This window comes from Diceros bicornis, chromosome X, assembly GCF_020826845.1.
Source record: "Diceros bicornis minor isolate mBicDic1 chromosome X, mDicBic1.mat.cur, whole genome shotgun sequence".
Taxonomy (NCBI): Eukaryota; Metazoa; Chordata; class Mammalia; order Perissodactyla; family Rhinocerotidae; genus Diceros; species Diceros bicornis.
This window is the reverse complement of record NC_080781.1, coordinates 100,431,292-100,448,629: the sequence shown is the minus strand read 5'-3', so window position 1 is coordinate 100,448,629 and position 17,338 is coordinate 100,431,292. Positions and strand designations below refer to the sequence as shown.

The 17,338-nt window shown below is 49.2% G+C and overlaps 1 protein-coding gene across 4 annotated transcripts in view; it reads left to right on the top strand.

The window, feature by feature from the left end:
* Window positions 1-324: 324 nt before the first annotated feature.
* The window catches only part of TSC22D3 (TSC22 domain family member 3), a 59,029-nt gene continuing 42,015 nt past the window's right edge, over window positions 325-17,338 (top strand). Inside the window, exons 1-2 of one of the 4 annotated variants that reach the window (XM_058536474.1) lie at window positions 325-384; window positions 1,361-1,786. In XM_058536474.1, the coding sequence (XP_058392457.1) occupies window positions 1,467-1,786 (320 nt within the window). In that variant the 5' untranslated portion in view covers window positions 325-384; window positions 1,361-1,466. Of the gene's footprint in view, window positions 385-732; window positions 754-1,031; window positions 1,118-1,360; window positions 1,787-15,542; window positions 15,744-17,338 lie in introns of those variants that run through there. The other 3 variants (XM_058536473.1, XM_058536475.1, XM_058536476.1) reach the window with 3 other exon arrangements.

Below are 17,338 nucleotides of genomic sequence, written 5' to 3'. Positions count from 1 at the left end.
AATGAGGAAATACTGTAAGAGAGAAAAAGACATAAGGAAAGAAACGGGGCAAGAAAGAATGGGAAGAGAGCAGGAATGGTAAAGAAAGAGAAAAAAGGAAAAGAAAACAAGAGAGAAGGAAAAGAGTGGGAGAATAAACGCTGAGAGAAGGAAGGTGGGGGAGGGGGATTTCGGAGTGAGGGGGCACAAATCGAGAAGAGGGAAAAGAGAGGGAGAGGGGCGGGCAGCGGGAAGCCTGCTGGGGAGCCGGCATTCGCGGAAGCCGGGACAGAGATCGCCTCAGATGGTGTTCAGGAAGAGAGGAGAGAGCAAGTGGGGAAAAGGGGGAGATAAGTGAAGTGAGGAGGAAGGGACAAAAACCGAGGAGAGTTTGAGCGTGCTTCTGTGAGTTTTGTTCAAGGCGTTTAGTGGGTCCTCCTGATGTGTGCCTGACACTCTCAGGCTCTCTGCGGGGGCAACCGCTCTCTTTGCAACCCGCCCCCCGAAAACAGGCTTGTGGAGGGCCGCGGTGTAAGGCTGACAAGACGGGCTCTCGAGAGCGGCGTCTCTCCTGTAGGGGGACCCGTCCGCGGTGGGACGAGAGACATTTGCCCTCCCGCCGAGCGCGAGACCAGGGTGGTGCGGCGGCCCCGGGCGGCTGCTCATAGATTTCTGGCCGAGGATGCGCCCTGAGCAGCGAGAGAGCCCGAGCCGAGGCGCCGGGCTCGCGGAGGGAGGGAGAGCCGGGCCGGGCTCCCGGGAGCACGGGCCAGGGTGCGAGCGGCCGTGTGGGTGCAAGGGCGCGAGGGTGAGGGCGGGGCAGGGGCGGAGGATTGGGGGCAGGACCGAGCCGGCTCCGGGGCCGACGCTCGCCGGGGAAGCGGCGGCCGAGCGTTCTCCGCCGGCCCCTCCGGGGTAATTTACATGCTGTCACAGCCTAGTGCTGACTCCTGGGCGTGCGGCTAGCTTACTCGCTCACTCGCTCTCGGCTCCTGCCACCGCTCCGCCGGCACAGCCCAGGGGAGCCCGAGAGCGGTAGAGCCAGCGAGCCGGGGAGGGAGGGAGCAAAGGAGGGAAGGAGCGAGGGCGCGCCCCGGTTCTCCTTCTGCCCTGCTGCCCGCCCTTCCTGCTGCCACAGGTCCGCCCCGAGCCCCGCTCACACTTGGGAAACTTGGGACTGCGCTGGGGCCTCGTGTGGCACCTCAGGGGGCGGCCCCAGCCTCTAGAGGAGGAGGAGGAGGAGGAGGAAGTGAGCCCAAAGGATCCGCTCGGAGCTGTTTGTCCAGCTGTTTGTATTCGCACCCCGAGCAGCACAGCCAGAAGAGGACCGAGCCGAGGGTGGCTAGCTTTAGGCGCTAATTTCCAACTCTTCTCCGCACAGCTTGTCTTTTCCAGACACCCTGGAGTCCCCTCAGATCAGCCCAGAGGGCGCGCACCTGCCAGCTGCCCCTGACCTCGCAGGCCAGGCGTCCCCCGAGCCTGGGAAGATGGCCCAGCCCAAGACCGACTGCCGCTCACCTGTCGGCCTCGACTGCTGCAACTGCTGTCTGGACCTGGCCCACCGGAGCGGCCTCCAGGGAGACAGCGGCGGGGAGAACAACAACCCGGGCAGCCCTACCGTGAACAACTTTCGGCAGCTGCAGGAGAAGCTAATCTTCGAGAACCTCAACACTGACAAGCTCAACAGCATAATGCGGCAGGATTCGCTCGAGCCCGTGCTGCGGGACCCCTGCTACCTGATCAACGAGGGCATCTGCAACCGCAACATCGATCAGACCATGCTCTCCATCCTGCTCTTTTTCCACAGGTGGGTGGCTGGGCACACGGGGGGTGGCGGGGGGATGCTCGCCCTCCCGGCTCGCACCAGCCTCTGCTGGACCCTCGTCTCTGACAAAAGGGGCAACCAAGAAGTTCCTGGGGACGTCAGGCTCCCACGCTGCCATGAGTGGACCCTGAGGCTACCTGGAGTCCTGTGGGGCTGAGGGGAGGCTTGGCAGGTGGGAGCTCTATTTTGAAGGGTGCCTGCAGAGGCTTTTCTAGGAAGATGCTGGAGTTCAGAAGGTGGACAGAGCTCTAGATGGTTTGGGGGTAGCTGGCCGCACCCCCTTCTCAAATGCATACATTTCCACAGCCACTTGGGAGATTCTGCCCTGGGGTACTCTTGGGATCTGAGTTCCACCCTCCTCCAAAGCCTATTTTTAAATGTGCAAACTGGTATTGAAACTGCAAGGGCTTTTAAATCACTGAGTGGCCCTGACTGACAGTGAGGGTGCGCAAAACGTCCAGACAAATTAAGCTGTTGCTGGTGTAGAGGAGGGTGGGAATAAGAAAAGTAGGAGACCCCTGAGAATTTCTTGAGACTCTAAATGGGGGGACCCCTACCTCCTCCATGGATCACAGCCTTCAATTTCGAATGACCGCTAAAAGCAGCCCCAGAGAGCATCCTAGGACAGGAGAGTGGATGAATCTGTGTTGCACAGGTGTGTGTTCGAATGCGGGTCTGACTTTCTAGAAATCCTGCTGAAGGGCAAGGAAGGGAGAGGGGAGGGGTGGAACACAATGGGAAGACCCAAGGTTGCTGCTGTCCTCTAGTCTGAGAAACTCTGGTGAGAGCCCGTCTTGGAGGGTCAACTGAGGCAATTTCAAGGCATGGGTGGCAACTTCAGGAAATCCAGCCGCGGGTTTGGTGTTCTTAGAGCCATCAGGACAGGGCATTGGGGTGTGTGTGTGTGTGTCTGTGTATGGGGGTGGATTTTATTCTTTCTCACTGACGACGGTTATGGAAAAGAAAGAGAACCCCGTTGTGGGAGACCTCAGTTGTAGTACAAGTTATGGCTCTACCTCACTGAGTGAACCTAAGCAAGTCACCTGACCTCTTCTGGTCTTTAAGCTTCCTTCTAGTTCCGAGATTCCAGGTCGTGGGCAGATGCTGTGCTCAGATAAGGTGATAAGAAAATTTGAGCATCCAGAGAATATTCTAATAATTAGATGGCTTTTTGGTGAGGCACAAATAAGAAATTTTAAAAGCAATTGAGATAGGCAAGAACTACCCTCACTTAGTGCTAAGACCAGGTTTGCCTTCTCAGCCCCAGAAGTTCCTGGAGGGGACAATCAGGGCTGCCAACCTCGTTTAGTATTATTATAACAAGTTGTATTTCTCAGGCATTTTCCATGCCATCGAAGCCTTTTCTCATCTATTATTTCACTTTAGGCAACAATTTATCTCATTAGCTCAAAGAAACCAGGCCACATAGGGAACAGATTTCGAGGGAATCTTCATTTCTGGTGAAAGATGACTGCGAGTGTATTCAGACCCCAGGCGCTGTAACCCTGCGGAGCTAAAACCCTAACAGGCTCTTAACAATCCAGCTCCACTCGGTAGGAGAGTGGCGTCGGGGGAGGGGGAGGGGAGGGGTAGCAGAGACACCTGGAAAGAGTGCCTGTACCGTTTGCACTCTTTCAACTGGGAGAGAAACTGCCCCAAAATGGCTTTGGTGAAGTGTAAGAGAGGATGCTTCCTCAGCTCTGATTCCTAGGTTCCGGGCCTAGGAGGGTTGGACCTAGGGGAGTGAGGTGTGAGGCTGAGAGCCTGAGATCAAAGTGTTCGCTTGTGCCACACCTTGGGAGGCTTTCTGGTTGTCTGGGTTTCTTAAATGGAAAAACCTCCTTTGTCACCTACTCCATTGACACTGGTCTATTGACAAAGCCTGGAAATGCTACACGGTGGGGTGTGGGGTGCTGAGGGTACTGGTGGAGGGAGCAGGGCGAATTGTTGGGATTGTCGGAATTGTGTACCTGAGCACCCTGCCTCCTGGGATTAGAGCAAGTCAGTGTCCCAAACAGCTGAGCAGTGAACCACCAAGCCCTCAGACTTCAAGTGAGGCTGGGGAGTGACAGGGTCCCATGGTAACAGCCTTATAGTTCTAGCAGGACAAAGCATTCTCTCATTTTCCTGGACAACTGGGACCTTAGAGATTGTGGATTCTGAATTTCGTTTGGGTTTTGCCCAGTATGACATGCTCATTAGCAAGTAGGAGACCATTATTGCTAGTCGTGCGACTTCTCCAATATCTGAGCTGGACAGCCTTCTCCAAAGTGAAAATTTCCTCTTTCTTACTTCATTTATTCCCTGGGATTTTATCTTCATAACTCAGCCATCATTTTTACTTCTATTCCCTTTAATGATTTGATATTTCAAATGCCATCATTCTTACTTCTATTGAATTTAATGATTTGATATTTCAAATTCCTGCTTGGATGTCTTTTTCCTTTAATTTGTTTACTTTCAAGGTGGCCTCTTCTGGAGAAGCGACTCTCCCTGCTCCTCCTCCTGCAGCTCACTCCCCTGCTGCAAGGGCTCCTATGTTCTTGGGACTAAGAGCGGGCACATTCTTGATTTCTATCTGGTTTGTCTGCTTTGACTTGTCCCTGGCTCTCAGCTTAGCTTTTGGTTTCCTTGGAACACAAGAGTGTAAGCAATTTGAGGGCAGGGCTGTGTTTTACACTTGCTTGGTTTTTCCTTGGCTTCTGGTTATACAACCAGCACTCAATAAAGGTTTTTTGGTTAGATGCCTGCCTAATTGTTGGTGTGGTCATATGTAAAGATTTTATGACTTTAAATTAGTCTTGGAAAATCGTTATTAAAGTTTAAATGTGATTTTTTTTCGGTTTGAACCACATGCAGTAACTAATAGCCTGGTAGAAGTCCTGATAGACAGTGCTGTGTATATACATACGAATCAGTGGTAATGGTCATGCAGGTTGTTGGTATGTAAATGGTGCCTCTAAACTACTGAGGGGGGGGCTGTGTTTTAAATACCATCCCTTCAATCTTGTGTTAGGTAACTAATAACTATAATAGATTTTATAGCTAATATTTCTTGAGCATTTACAATATGTACTAAGCATTATATCTTCATAATCTAATTTAATATTTACACCAACCCAATTAAATGGCTACTGTTATCACCCTTCTTGATTTTATAATGAAGGAAATTGAGACTTGGGAAAATTACGTAACTTGCCCAATGCCTTACAGTGAAGAGCAGAGCCAAAACTCCATCTAACATCAGTCAGAGACTAAAGAATTGTCTATGAAGAAAGAATTGTTAAGCAGAGGTAAATATTAGCCCAGAAACTAAGCAAATGGTTAAAATGTCTTTATTAGGTAGGGTCACCAACCCTCTCATTCAGGGCCATAGTACCTTCAATGCTCAAACTGGGACAGTCCCAGAGAAACTGGGGTGGTTGGTCACCCTATTATTAGGGGACTCCATCTTATCATTTGAATATGCTTCTAAAACTGGAAAACTAAGGAGGCAGATAGAATAGGCTGGGCAAACAGCTAAAATTTCCAATTTAAATGTAGCCTATGAAAAAATTTAAGCTTCTGAGCTGACAGCAACTGGTTCCCACACTTAGATACTCAGAAAATAACAGCAAAGATTTCTAATTGCTTTATGTGTGCTAATTCATTTAACCTTTCCCATTGAGTTGATATATAGAGTAAGGGGAAAGATATAGATTCAGAGATCAGGTTTCCAAGAAAATGTGCATAAAAAATTATTTGTGCTTCTCTGAGTCTTAGAACTAACGATTTCATAAATGTATATTCCTGGGCTTGACTTCTGAGGACATAGCCACTTACACGGTGCGATTTGAGGGGCAAAACTAGTCTCCTGCCTGCCTGCTGTAGTGCCTAAATTCATACTCTAAGATTCAGTTCTCTGTCCGTATACCATCTAAAACTCTTCTCCCATAGCACCAGTGGTATGCAGACCACACCGTGAGAAATCCTGAACTAGGGATTGCAATCCTTTGTCAACTAATTTGCCATTTGATTTTGAGGATGGAGTTTTTTGCTGTAGAGAGGTTTTGGGTTTCTGTGTGGTTAAGCCTGTCATTCTTTGCCTTTGTGATTTTTGCTTTTGGTATCAAGCTTTGAAAGTTCTTCCCTAGCTCAAGGTAATTGAAAATAACTATTTCTTGAGTGCCTAGTGGTCTGACAAAGAATAGGCACTCTTGGATTAAGGCACATTCCCTGTTAAAAACACAAGCGCATTTGCAAATTGAACATTCATGGTTTGGATACCTCATGAGAACCTCGACATGTAAGAAATTGTCTTTTTGCTGAGGCACAGATATAAATTCTATGTGCCAAGAGGTTTTTGCTGGTGAGTGACTCTAGTGCTCTACCAGCACGTACTATATATATATCATATATATGATATATGTGTGTGTTTTATGTATGTATATAAAATATATGTATATGTTTATATGTATATATTACACATTTACATATATAGAAGTAAAATGTATATAACATAAAATTTGCCATTTTAACCATTTTTAAGTGTACAATTTATTGGCATTAGGTACATTCACAGTGTTGTGCAACCATCACCACTATCCATTTCCAGAACTTTGTCATCATCCCAAACAGAAACTCTGTCCCTATTAAAGAATAACTCTCCATTCTTCTCTACCCTCGGCCCCTGGTAACGTCTAATCTACTTTCTGTCTCTATGAATTTGCCTACTCTAGATATTTCATACAAGTGGAATCATACAATATGTGGCCTTTTGTGTCTGACTTCTTTCGCTTAGCATAATGTTTTCAAGGTTCATCCATATTGTCGCATTTAAAGGACTTCATTCCTTTTTATTACTGATTAATATTCCGTTGTATATGTATACCACATTTTGTTTATCCATTCAACCATCTGTGGACACGTGGGTTGTTTCTACCTGTTGGCTGTGGTGAAAAATGCTGCTATGAACAGTGGTGTACAAGTATCTTTTTGAGTCCCTGCTTTCAATTCTTTTGGGTATATATCTAGGAGTGGAGTTGCCCAGCATGCACTTTTCAACCCAATTTTGTGGTCCTCTACTCATAGTCAGTCCATACAAATGTAGTAACTCTCATGAAATGAGCAAACGTCTGTTTCTTGGAGGAGAATACCCCTCCCAGAGTCAGCTGCTAGTGCCAGTAATTGCAATGAAAAGATAGCTAAGAAGTTCAACAAAGTGATGGAAATAGAACGTTTATGGGGGAAATGATATGCTTCCAGGATGCTTATGAATTAAGGACTGGCAAAAGTTTCACTGTGTCTCTCTCATGAAGGGCCAGGGTCTACCGTACGTTTTAAAAGAGTAACATGTGACATCATTACTTGTCAATGACTACTTTGTGTGGATTTGTTTATCAGAACTTCTTTCAGGGTGACAGTTCACTGGGAGTAGGGTTCTATGGGAATGGGACATGGGAAAGCCAAAGAGAGGTGGAAAGATGAGGCTGGAGTCTGTGGAAAGCCTGCTGCAGCATGGGGCTCTGGGCAGCATGAGAGCTCGAGAGGTCTGGATGGAAGGTTCGTGCTCCTAAAGCAAGATGGGAAGAACAGAGCACGAATTTCATGCACTCTGCAAGTTTGCCAGGAGAGGACCCATGTGAACCTACACCTCAGAAAATAACTCTTTCCAGGGTGACCTTATTTTCCCTCTCTGCTTGAAGAGAAGGTTAACACTCCTGCTTATATTTGCACTTCCAGATAAACTAACAAGCTCTCAATTCCAGGTAGTGTTGGCTCCTTTCCAGTCCAGGTCCTGAAGGCCAGGGAGGCTGGGTAAATGGAGACGGATGTGTCTGGCCAATGCTGCCAGGTCTCTGGTCCCTTGAGTGATAGAGCCCAGCAGAGCGCTTGTACCCACCTTCTAGGCTGGTTGGGAGGAATGAGGTCGGCTGTGTCTGCACCTGGTGGTGGCCATTGCACTATGTTTGCTCACTGTGGTTCTGCTCCTACCTGAACTTTCTCCTCTTATGTAAGGCATTCCTCAAGATAACTACAAACCATAATCTGCCATGGCTGGCAGGCTTTACGTAACAAATTGGTTGGTGTCGTGCAATAGCCTCTCAAGCCCTGGAGAAGCACCGTGCTGAGTGGGACTGAAGCTTGGGCCCATTTGGTGGGATACTCTGTGTGCACATTGCACTCAAGGGAGAGCATTCCATGACCACAGGGGTCAAAAAGACAAATTTTCCCTTTTAGATGAAAAGAGCAATAATGGCCCAGGACATGTTGTGCTGTCCCAATGCCTGCCATAATGGGGCAGGGGATAGGGCTTTGCCACGGGGCCTTAGCTTTGGCAGAGTAGGCCCTCCATAGAACCCCGTGGGCTAATGGGAGCCCCGTGAAGGCCAGAAGGCTAGATCCCAGCCTGAAAGCAGGTTAGATGAGGAGTCAGGGCAGGGAAAATGGCTTATGGAGGCCACTGTCTATCATGCCAAAATTCAGCTTAGCTAAGGAGTCAGAGTGGGGATAAGATGGGAGTCTGTGTGAGTAGAAAGCAAGTTTTTCCAAATGCTAATCCAGGCAGGAGGGAATCCGGTCAGCGGGTAAATCAAATTCACTTGTACCTTGTAGCTGGAAAGCCCTGCCCCAAAGTAGCTATTGCTCTTTTGGAAATAGTATAAGAGGTGTGAGATCCCAGCCAGCATGGAGACTGAAGGGAAGCTTCCAATTGTGCAGACACCAGCCTAAGGGGAAACAAGAGCTGGAAGCATGTTTGGGCAATGATGCCCCAGGCACGCTATCGGCCTTCCTCCCCTGGGAGACACTTTCCTCAAATAGGCCCAGCCTGAAATTAGGCCCCGCCTGTGGACAAAGCCCCACAGGGACCTTCCCCATCCTTCCTCGAAGGAAGAATTTACTCACAAAATAGCCTTGGGTATTCAACCCACTTCCTCTTGTCTTCTCTTCAGGGGAGACGGAGAGCAGCTGCCGGGGGTCTGGCCGGGATTCCCGAGCTATCTAGGCTGGTGATTGGCTATGGCTATCCCTGAGGAAGAAGGGGGTGAGAAGTGAGAGGAAGGGAAGTGGTTCCAGTGGCTCCTTCCTGGATTACTCCCCCACCACACACACACCCCTTGGCCTGAGGGCCTTGACTCATATCTTGCATAGTGCCTTATGTAACAGAGCCAGCTTACTGAGGCATCAAGCTTTTACTTGCTCAGTGGCAGGCTTCCCTGGGGCCAGGCATTCAGAAGCCTACTGAGGGTCTAAGTAAGCTCATCATACTTCCAAAGGAAAAGCCTGCCTCCCCTAGTGTCAGGCAAGCAGTCTTCTCAGAGGCAAGTGCCAGGCTGCAAAGGTGATCCCCACCTGAGCCCTCACACTCAGAAGCAGATGCAAGCGGGCAGGTGAGCTGCTGTGGGCTCATGTGGTTTAGGACATTTTATGTGGGATGGGAGGCTCCTGCTATCACCTGGTAATACACTGCTAAGGAGACAGCCTGCTGTGTCTGGAGGAGCCCCAGAACAGGTCTTAGAAGTCCATCTTCCTTTTGTATCTGCTTGTTGGTTCAGGGACTGTTCTGGGGACCCCAAGCAGAAATGTTTACTGGAAGCTGGAGAAGCTGTCTAAAGGAAGGCTCTAAAAGAGCCAATTCCCAATCCGTTCTTTATGAAGTCTCATGGTGGCTTGAGGCTGGCCTGAATTCACAGTGGTTCTTAGCTCCCTTCCTGGCCTATTCAGCAAATTACGTTACTGGCTTGGTGCAACTGAGTCCTCAGTGAAGTTGGGCTGCTTGGGTTCTAAGACATATTTCTCTAGTAAGCTCATTTGACTATTTACAACATAGAATAACCCCATCGATCTAATATTCCATTGGCTCAACGGTTATGACTAAACCAGTAGGTCCTCTTCTTCTCTTCCCTCCTCTTTATCCCAGCCTGTCCCACTGTGTTGCCAGCAGGTAAATGGCTCACAGGCTGAGGCTGGTTGGGCACACTGCTCTCCAGTTGGAGAAAAAGAGAAAGAAACAGGAAAATACAATAAAAAAGTTGGAGTGGGAATTGCCAGCAGCCATGGTTGTATCCGAAGCTCAGACTCACGAACTCTCAGATAAGCTCAAGACCGCCGTCTCAGGAGAGCCTGAGGTGGAGGTGCAGAATTCCCTTTCTTGAGACTCCTCCCTCGCTTCTCCCTATCCTCCTGCCCTTTCAGTTCATAGTTGTAGTAAAAAAAGAAACAAAGAAAGAATAAGAAAAAAACCCTGCTCAGTTTGAAGGCAATGTACTCTGCTTGCCCAGGTGCACAGAGAATGAATGATGGCAGCACCTCATTTGGCCTTGTACTGAGCAACCAAACACTTCATTTAATCAATCCATCATTTATTGACCAAGGGCCTGCTATTTATCCAGCGCCTACTGTGGATTTATTGAAAGCCTACCCCGCTAAGCACTGTAGAGGACATGGGAGGCGGCAGAGGCTAGGAAAGGGCAGTGGGGAGCTGAGAGTGTAGCTGGGGGAGTGGGGCAGCCACACCCAAGGCAGGTGGAGAACAAATCAGTTCCACCAGAGCCACGACGGACTGAGCTGGAGCGCTTGCTCCTTGAGGGAAAGGCCTCAAGCTTACTGCGCCCTGGGGCTGTAGGTCCGGAGCTTGGGCAATGCCAAAGCAAACTAGGAAGGGAGAGTCTCGTTATGTTATGGCCATGGCTTCCAGAAGAGCCTTAAAGAATAGGTTGGCTCTGCCATAGTGGGAAGTGGCTGCGGGGCTCTTTAGTTGGGAGAGGGGAGGGGAACCGTGCCAGTCCAGCGGGGCTCATGGGTAGGAAGGGGCTGGCCTGGGGTAGAGATAACGAGGAACACTTTCCATTCTTCAAGGGCTGGAACCCAGAGTCCCCAAGCTTCGGGAATGAGAGAAAGGCTCACTCCGGCTCTCCTCTCATTGCCCCTCTCTGACTCAAGGCAAGCTGGCCCCTAGTACCCTCTCCTCAGGGACCTGGGCTACCCCTGGGTAGGTGGAGGCCTTCAGGTCCTGGGAGCAGGAAGGCACCTCTCTTGATGCCTGGAGAAAGCTCTTTGGAACCAGGCGAGTTGAGCTTCAGAGTACAGTCAAGGGTGGGCACCAGAGAAGCCGGGGGGGGGTGTGTGTCTTCCTATCTGTGCACCTCTGGCCTTGGTCTCCACCAGGTCCCTTCTGAGGTGGGTAACAGAACTAGGGGGTTGTCAAGGTGCTGCCATGAGGATATATATACCATTCGCCCAAGTCTCTGGAAAAAAGTTGCTCGTGGCCCCTTAGGGTGTCATTTTAGCCTTGTTTGCACCTTGGTCAATCCCTTATTTCCTAAATGCCCTATAAACGAAGACCCCGGGGTAGAGCTGAGGAAGGAGGGAAGCCTCAAGCTGACAGGAAAGGAGAGGGAGCTATCGAAGCACAAGGAACTAGCCTCAGGTCACCTAGGGAAGGACTGCTGCTTATGGTCAGCACTCCACTCTGCCTTTCTGGGGCCCTCTCCCCCAGCTAGTGTCCTGGGCACCTGTGCCCACACCCTTTCCCACCAGTGCTCTGGAGAATTCACATTTAAGTTCATGAACAGATTCAGTCAACAACAAATATTTCTTGTACACTTTCCATGTGCCAGGCTCAGTGTTAGTCACTGGGAATAGAATGGGAAACTCACAAAAGGCATGGACACAGCTATCACGGAATAGTCAGTGGAGTAGGGGAGATGGACATTAACCAAATAGTCGCACTAATGAATGTATAATTACAAACTGAGTAAGTGCCAGGTGGGAAAAGGAATAAGCTTCTGTCAGAGAGTATAACGAAAGATCAGACAAGGCTTCCTGAGGAAGTGCTACTTGAGCTAAAGAAATGAATCTCTAATACTGAAATTCTCATCATCAGATCCAGGCCAAAAAAGACATTTTTAGACAGAGGACTTTCTAAGGAACCCCTGAAGTCATACCATGTAGGTAGCTGCTCCTACCTCTGGAAATATCTCTAGGCCATGAGTGGCCAGCAGGTCCAAAAAGGGAAGACTGACACCATTCTGACAAGAGGAAGAGATGAGTTTGAAGCCCACGGGGCAACTAGTACTTAATGTCATCCTTTGCTAAAAATAGTCCATGACAGTATGGAAATGTGTAAAGGCTGGCCCTGGGGATCGGTGATAAAGCGGGTATAGCCTGTGGGGAGGAAAATTTGTTTTTGTAAATTATTTACTGTAAAGAAAAAAGAAAGGGGAGGGTCGTCTGGGTTTTGTTTTCCCTTTGTGGGCCTCCTTCTGAGTAATGAATGCTTCTCATTGTATAGAGGCAGTGGGGCACAGAGCTTCAGGCTACACTCCTTTCTGGGGCCTGAGGTGTAAATGTTCTGGGCTGCAAATGTCAGATATTTGTCTAAGCTGAAAAACAGCCTGGATGCAAAAGAGAAGGAAGGCTACACCTCCAAGAAGGGCAAAGAAATTGATCAAGGGGCTCCAAGGAGCTTTCACTTGAGAGAGGTGGCCCCACCACAATGGCAAGGCAGGTGACAGCTGAGAGCTCAGCATGATCCAAGGGAATCTGATGGTGAAGGGTCCAGATAAAGCCAACAAGATTTGCTTAGCCAGCAGGAGGTAAACCCTGGGACTTGTGGGAGCTGTGGGGCAAGGCTAAAGGAACTAAGATGATTGATCTAAAAGAGTTTGAGGGAGGGGCAGAGAGTGGTAAAGAGAGAGAAGAGCAGTTGATCTTCAAATATAAGAAAAGTCGCAACTCAGAGATGGTGACTAGCCGTTTCCAAACCACACTAGGAACAGAACAAGAGGAAACAGGCCTCTACTGTAGCATGAAGAATTGAGATTAGATAGAAGAAAGAACTTCCTGACTACAAGCATTCAGAGAAGCTAGAAGAAATTACCAGGGGATATTATATTAATTTATAAATATAGGTAAGGTAGTGACAGTAGCAATAAAGAACTGAATAAAAGTGTGAGAGGGCTGGTTATAAGGACCATGGACAGAAGGGGACAGACAGGTGGGGAAAACAAAGGAGTCAGAAGCAAGTGCGTATAAGGAAAAGGAAAGTGCATGTGTGAGAGATGAAAGTGTTTTCATGAAAACACTTTCATAATACAAATGTCTATAAAATTTCCATTGGAGATCAGTCATTAAAACTGGCATATACTCTCCTGGGACTGGAGTGGTGTGGGGAGTGGACTAAGGGGCTGTTAGAGTCCCTGCCTGCGTCCTTCAGCCGTCTCATCTCTTGGCCAAATTAGCCTCATTGGAACACCTATTCCCCACAGTCTAATAATTTTGGGGAGCACCCCTGTGCTGGGGGCAGTGCAATAAGACTGCCCACCCCAGGTACTTGTGGAGGACGTTTTCTCCTTCTGTGCACACGATGAAGATTAGGCACAGAGGATACAGTGGCAACCAATAAACCAGTCAGGATCCTTGCGGCAGGAAACTTACAATCTAGTGGTGGAGACAGACATCAAATGATAATTACACAAACAGCTGTATCATTACAATTGATCATAATGAAGGAAAGGTGCAGGAAGCCACGAGAACACAGACTAAGGGGGCTTCCCCAGGATTAAAAAATCCACAAAAAGAAAAGTCACCTTGTAAAACCCTGGGCACTACGTGTGCCCGTCTGTGAGGGATTCTTGCCCCAAATCAGTAGTGAAGAAAGGCAAAAGGAACCCAGTCACTGCTAATGCCCCAAGATGTGGATTTTGAAGCTCCTCCAGCTCACTGAGGCCCTCGGATAATAGCAAACCCCCAAGGAAATTTTCTCATTGCCAAGATCAAGCAGGCTTGATTTAGGCGAGTGATTCTCTAAGGGCTATAATGGCCTATCAGCTAGAAAGTCAGGATCAGAAAGACTTTGAAGAGCTCATCACCTGCCAGATGAACAGGATGAGGGCCAGTGAAGAGACTAAAGAACCAAAGTGCTGAAAATTATACTTGAAACTGACACCCAGAAATGACCATATCTCCAAAATGCTGTGTCTTCAGTCTCCTATTCAAGTCGAGGAGGCTTCTGCAGTATATTATATTATTCGCTGAAAGGTGTGCCCAAGGCTGTTGAGCAGAAGCCAGGATCCTAGAGAGGCAGGGCCCCACTCTGCTTTTCCCTGTCCCTCTTCCAGAGGAGTGGGAGGTGCTGGCCATGTGGGAAGCTGGGATGGGCTTCTCTACCCTCGAAAGACCGTGGAGGGGTCACCGAGGAGCAGAGAAGGACATTAGCCGTGGTGTGCTCATGAAGCACAGGGGCTTCACATCTCATAGATTACCATTGACAGACTCCGTAACCTTGGCAAGTGACTTCTCTGGACCTCAGTTTCCTCATCTAGAAAATGGGGGAAGAAATGTGGTTTGGAAGGTTAAGCGAGAGGACACTCTCAGGAAGGACTCAGTATAGGGAAGCCTTCGTTATCATTAGGCAAGTCATATGTAGAACAAGAACAAAACCTTCTCTGACTTGCCTCACCTCCTTCTCTCACCAGTTCCCTCACTGACCTCTCCCCTTTCTCCATCAGTCACACACCCTCTCCTGGTCAGAGCCAGCTAACACCTGCAACCCAGTCTCGCAAGCTATCTCCCTATTAAGGCTTGCTCTCTGAACCGTCTTCATTCACACTCAGGTGTAAATGACTCAGCAGGCTCTGGTTTTCCTCCTGCTTGGGGCAGGGGCAGGGAGGGGGGGATGCAAAGTGCCGGGAGCTTTGAAATTTTTACCAGAAATCAAAACCTACAGGCATGAGGTTTGCCCTACTGCTGTTGCTAGTAAATGAAGAAGGATTTCAGAGGGCAGTGGAGGCAGGGACTGCCTCTTCAAGACCCTGAACTTCCCCCTTCTCAGGGTTGGTGGCTGGCACCTTCTGCCTCCACATGCATCTTAGATGGAAACACGGAGGCTAGATCTGGTAGGGCTTTTGCAGCCATTTGATCTAACCCCCTCCCATTACAGATGAGGAAACTGAGGCCCAAAGTGGGTGGGTATTTGCCCAAAACCAAACAGCCAATTACTGACCAGCTGAAAAGAGAAACCATGTCTCCTGATTCTCTGATCCAATGGTCTTCCAACTTCTCGTCTCTAGACGGCTGTACACATCCCATCCCAGTAGGTACACAACATCTCCATGCCAGGAGACCAGCTTTGGGTCCACCAGATGCCAAAAATGGTGTTTTTTTAATTTGATTTTATTTAATGGAATTGACCAGTGGTTTGGGTGTTATGGAGCCCCAGCCCTGGAATCCTGCTTCTGCTCAGGCTGGGGCTGCATGCAACAGGGACAGAAAGGCCTGCTGTTCGGGTTGGAAAAGAAATCAGTTGCTGAAACATTGGTCTTTTTGAAAGTTCCAACCACAGGGGCTGGCTGGCAGAGCCGCCGTCTGGGCTGCCCCGGAGGATCTGGCCCTCCCCTTCAGTCTGGGAGTTAGTTTAGGAAGCTGGCCTGCCCTGGGCAGAAGATCCAGAGGGCAGCGCTTGCCCCAGGAGCTCTAGCCTTCCCTCAGAGCCTGGGAGCCCCCAAGGCACTCAGGGCCGGGAACTTCCTCCCACCTCCACAGCGGAGCCAGCCCAGGCTGGCCCAGAGGCTCCCTGAGCACTTTTTCTTCTGAGCCTCGGAAAGAGTTTCCAGTTGCTCCCACCCTAGCCTGGCAGCTACAGAGAGAGAGAGAGCTAGAGAGAGACACAGAGAGAGAGAGAGAGAGGGAGGGAGAGAGAGAGGGAGAAGAGAGAACCAACCCCAGCCAGGCAATCAAGAATCAAGGCTTCCCTAGGCAGCAGTGAGATGAAAGGGGAAAGGCTGGAGGAGCCCCAGCTCGTGGAGGAGCCCCAGCTTGGAGAGGACCCTGAACTTGTGGAAGAGGCACAGTTCCTGGAGGAGCTACAGCTTGAGGTGGTGGAAAGTGGGTCAGATTTGGATCCGGAAGATCTGGATTCGAATCCCGACTTTGCCACCAATCTGATGCTTGAGCTTGAGTAAGTAACTCCCTACCCTTCTGCGGGCTGCTTTCCCTACTTACAAAATGGGGGAGGGGAGAGACAAGGTGGTCTCTAGGGTCTTTTCCAACTTAGATATTCTGGAAGACTACACCTTTAAAATCTTGCTGTGTGTGGATGGGATGCATGGACACTTGAATAAGTCATTGAACCCCAGAATGTTAGAATGTTGAGGAGGGGTGAGGGGTTCACATGAGCAAGAAAAGGCAAGGAGAAGGTGGTAATTGTGTAAAGAGTCGTGACCCCAAGAGGGGGTCCAAGCTGAACAGAACATTAGGATCGATTTTCCAAACTCAAAGATGATGGGCTTGGAATGAGTACGTAACAAGAACCAGGGTATTTTGGGGTGTGATTAAAGCACAGTTGCTAATGAGACCTTCCATCAAATGTCTCCCAGTGGCCCCTTCAGCCCCAAAACTCAGGTGCTCAACCCAGAATGCTTTTCTTGAGTTCTTCATGTGTGTCTTTGCAGAAATTCTCAATTGAATTAGGGATGATTTTCAGGTCTTGGATGTTCACATCCAGATCTAGAAGAGAGACTAGACTGGCCTCCTGTCTTAGAAACCTGTTTTCTTGGTAAACCCCAACTTTCCCCAAACCCACCACTGCATGACTCAATGCGAGGCCCTTTGAGAATTTGAAGGCCACTGTATATAGCTACTGTGCCCCCTCTAATGCACAGATGAGCTACCAGAAACCAATCTGCTTGGTGAGTGTTGGTGTTTGGTACATTTCACTGCATTCAGATTCCTTCAAAGTTGGTCATCTCTCCCTGGGTTACATGATGAGAGTCTACAACTCATAGTAGGTGACATTTCACTAACCAGAGAGCTCCTTGCCGGGCCAAGCATGAGAGCTTGTAGCTCCCTGTATGGCAGACCATCTCCAATGTCCTCTGCCAACCGTGTACCCACCAGTGTCTCCAGTGCTGGGAACTGCGGTGGGGAGAGTGAGTAGAAGAGAAACCACTCCCACCTGTCCAGACACCTGCCCACTGCCCTAGTGACCTCACGCTCACCACCACACCCTCTGCTTTCTCCCTGCTAGCCCTCCTTCTTGGCTCAGCTCATTCAACAACCATTTCTTGCCACTTGGTTAATCAATCATAGATTCCTAAGGTTGGAAGGGATCTTAGAATTCCCGCAGGTAATAGTGCTACACTATATAGAGCCTTTATGGTCCTCGTGGGCACCTTAGGGGCTGCCAGAAGGAGAGAAGAAGGGAGAAAGGGAGGAGAGAGTTGAGGGGAGGAGAGGAGAGGCCAGGGAGAAGGTGAATTTGAGGGAGGGAAGCAGTGGAGGAGGGAGTTCAGAGGACAAAAAGAAAGAGGGGAGGTAGATTGTGCCACTGCCCTCACTAAATAGAGGTCCTACCTCCAAACAAACAAGGTCACAAATAAGAATCTACATGTGTCTTTTAAAATTGGTAGAGTCTGGATCCTCACCTGGCTTGCTTTTCCTCACCAGAGAGTTTTCAAGCTGGGCTCCCCTGAACTAGAAGGCATCTCTCTGTGGGTGGTGGAAGTTAGGGGGCTCTGGGAGCCCTGGGAGCTGAGTAGGTGGAGCTCCCAGCCT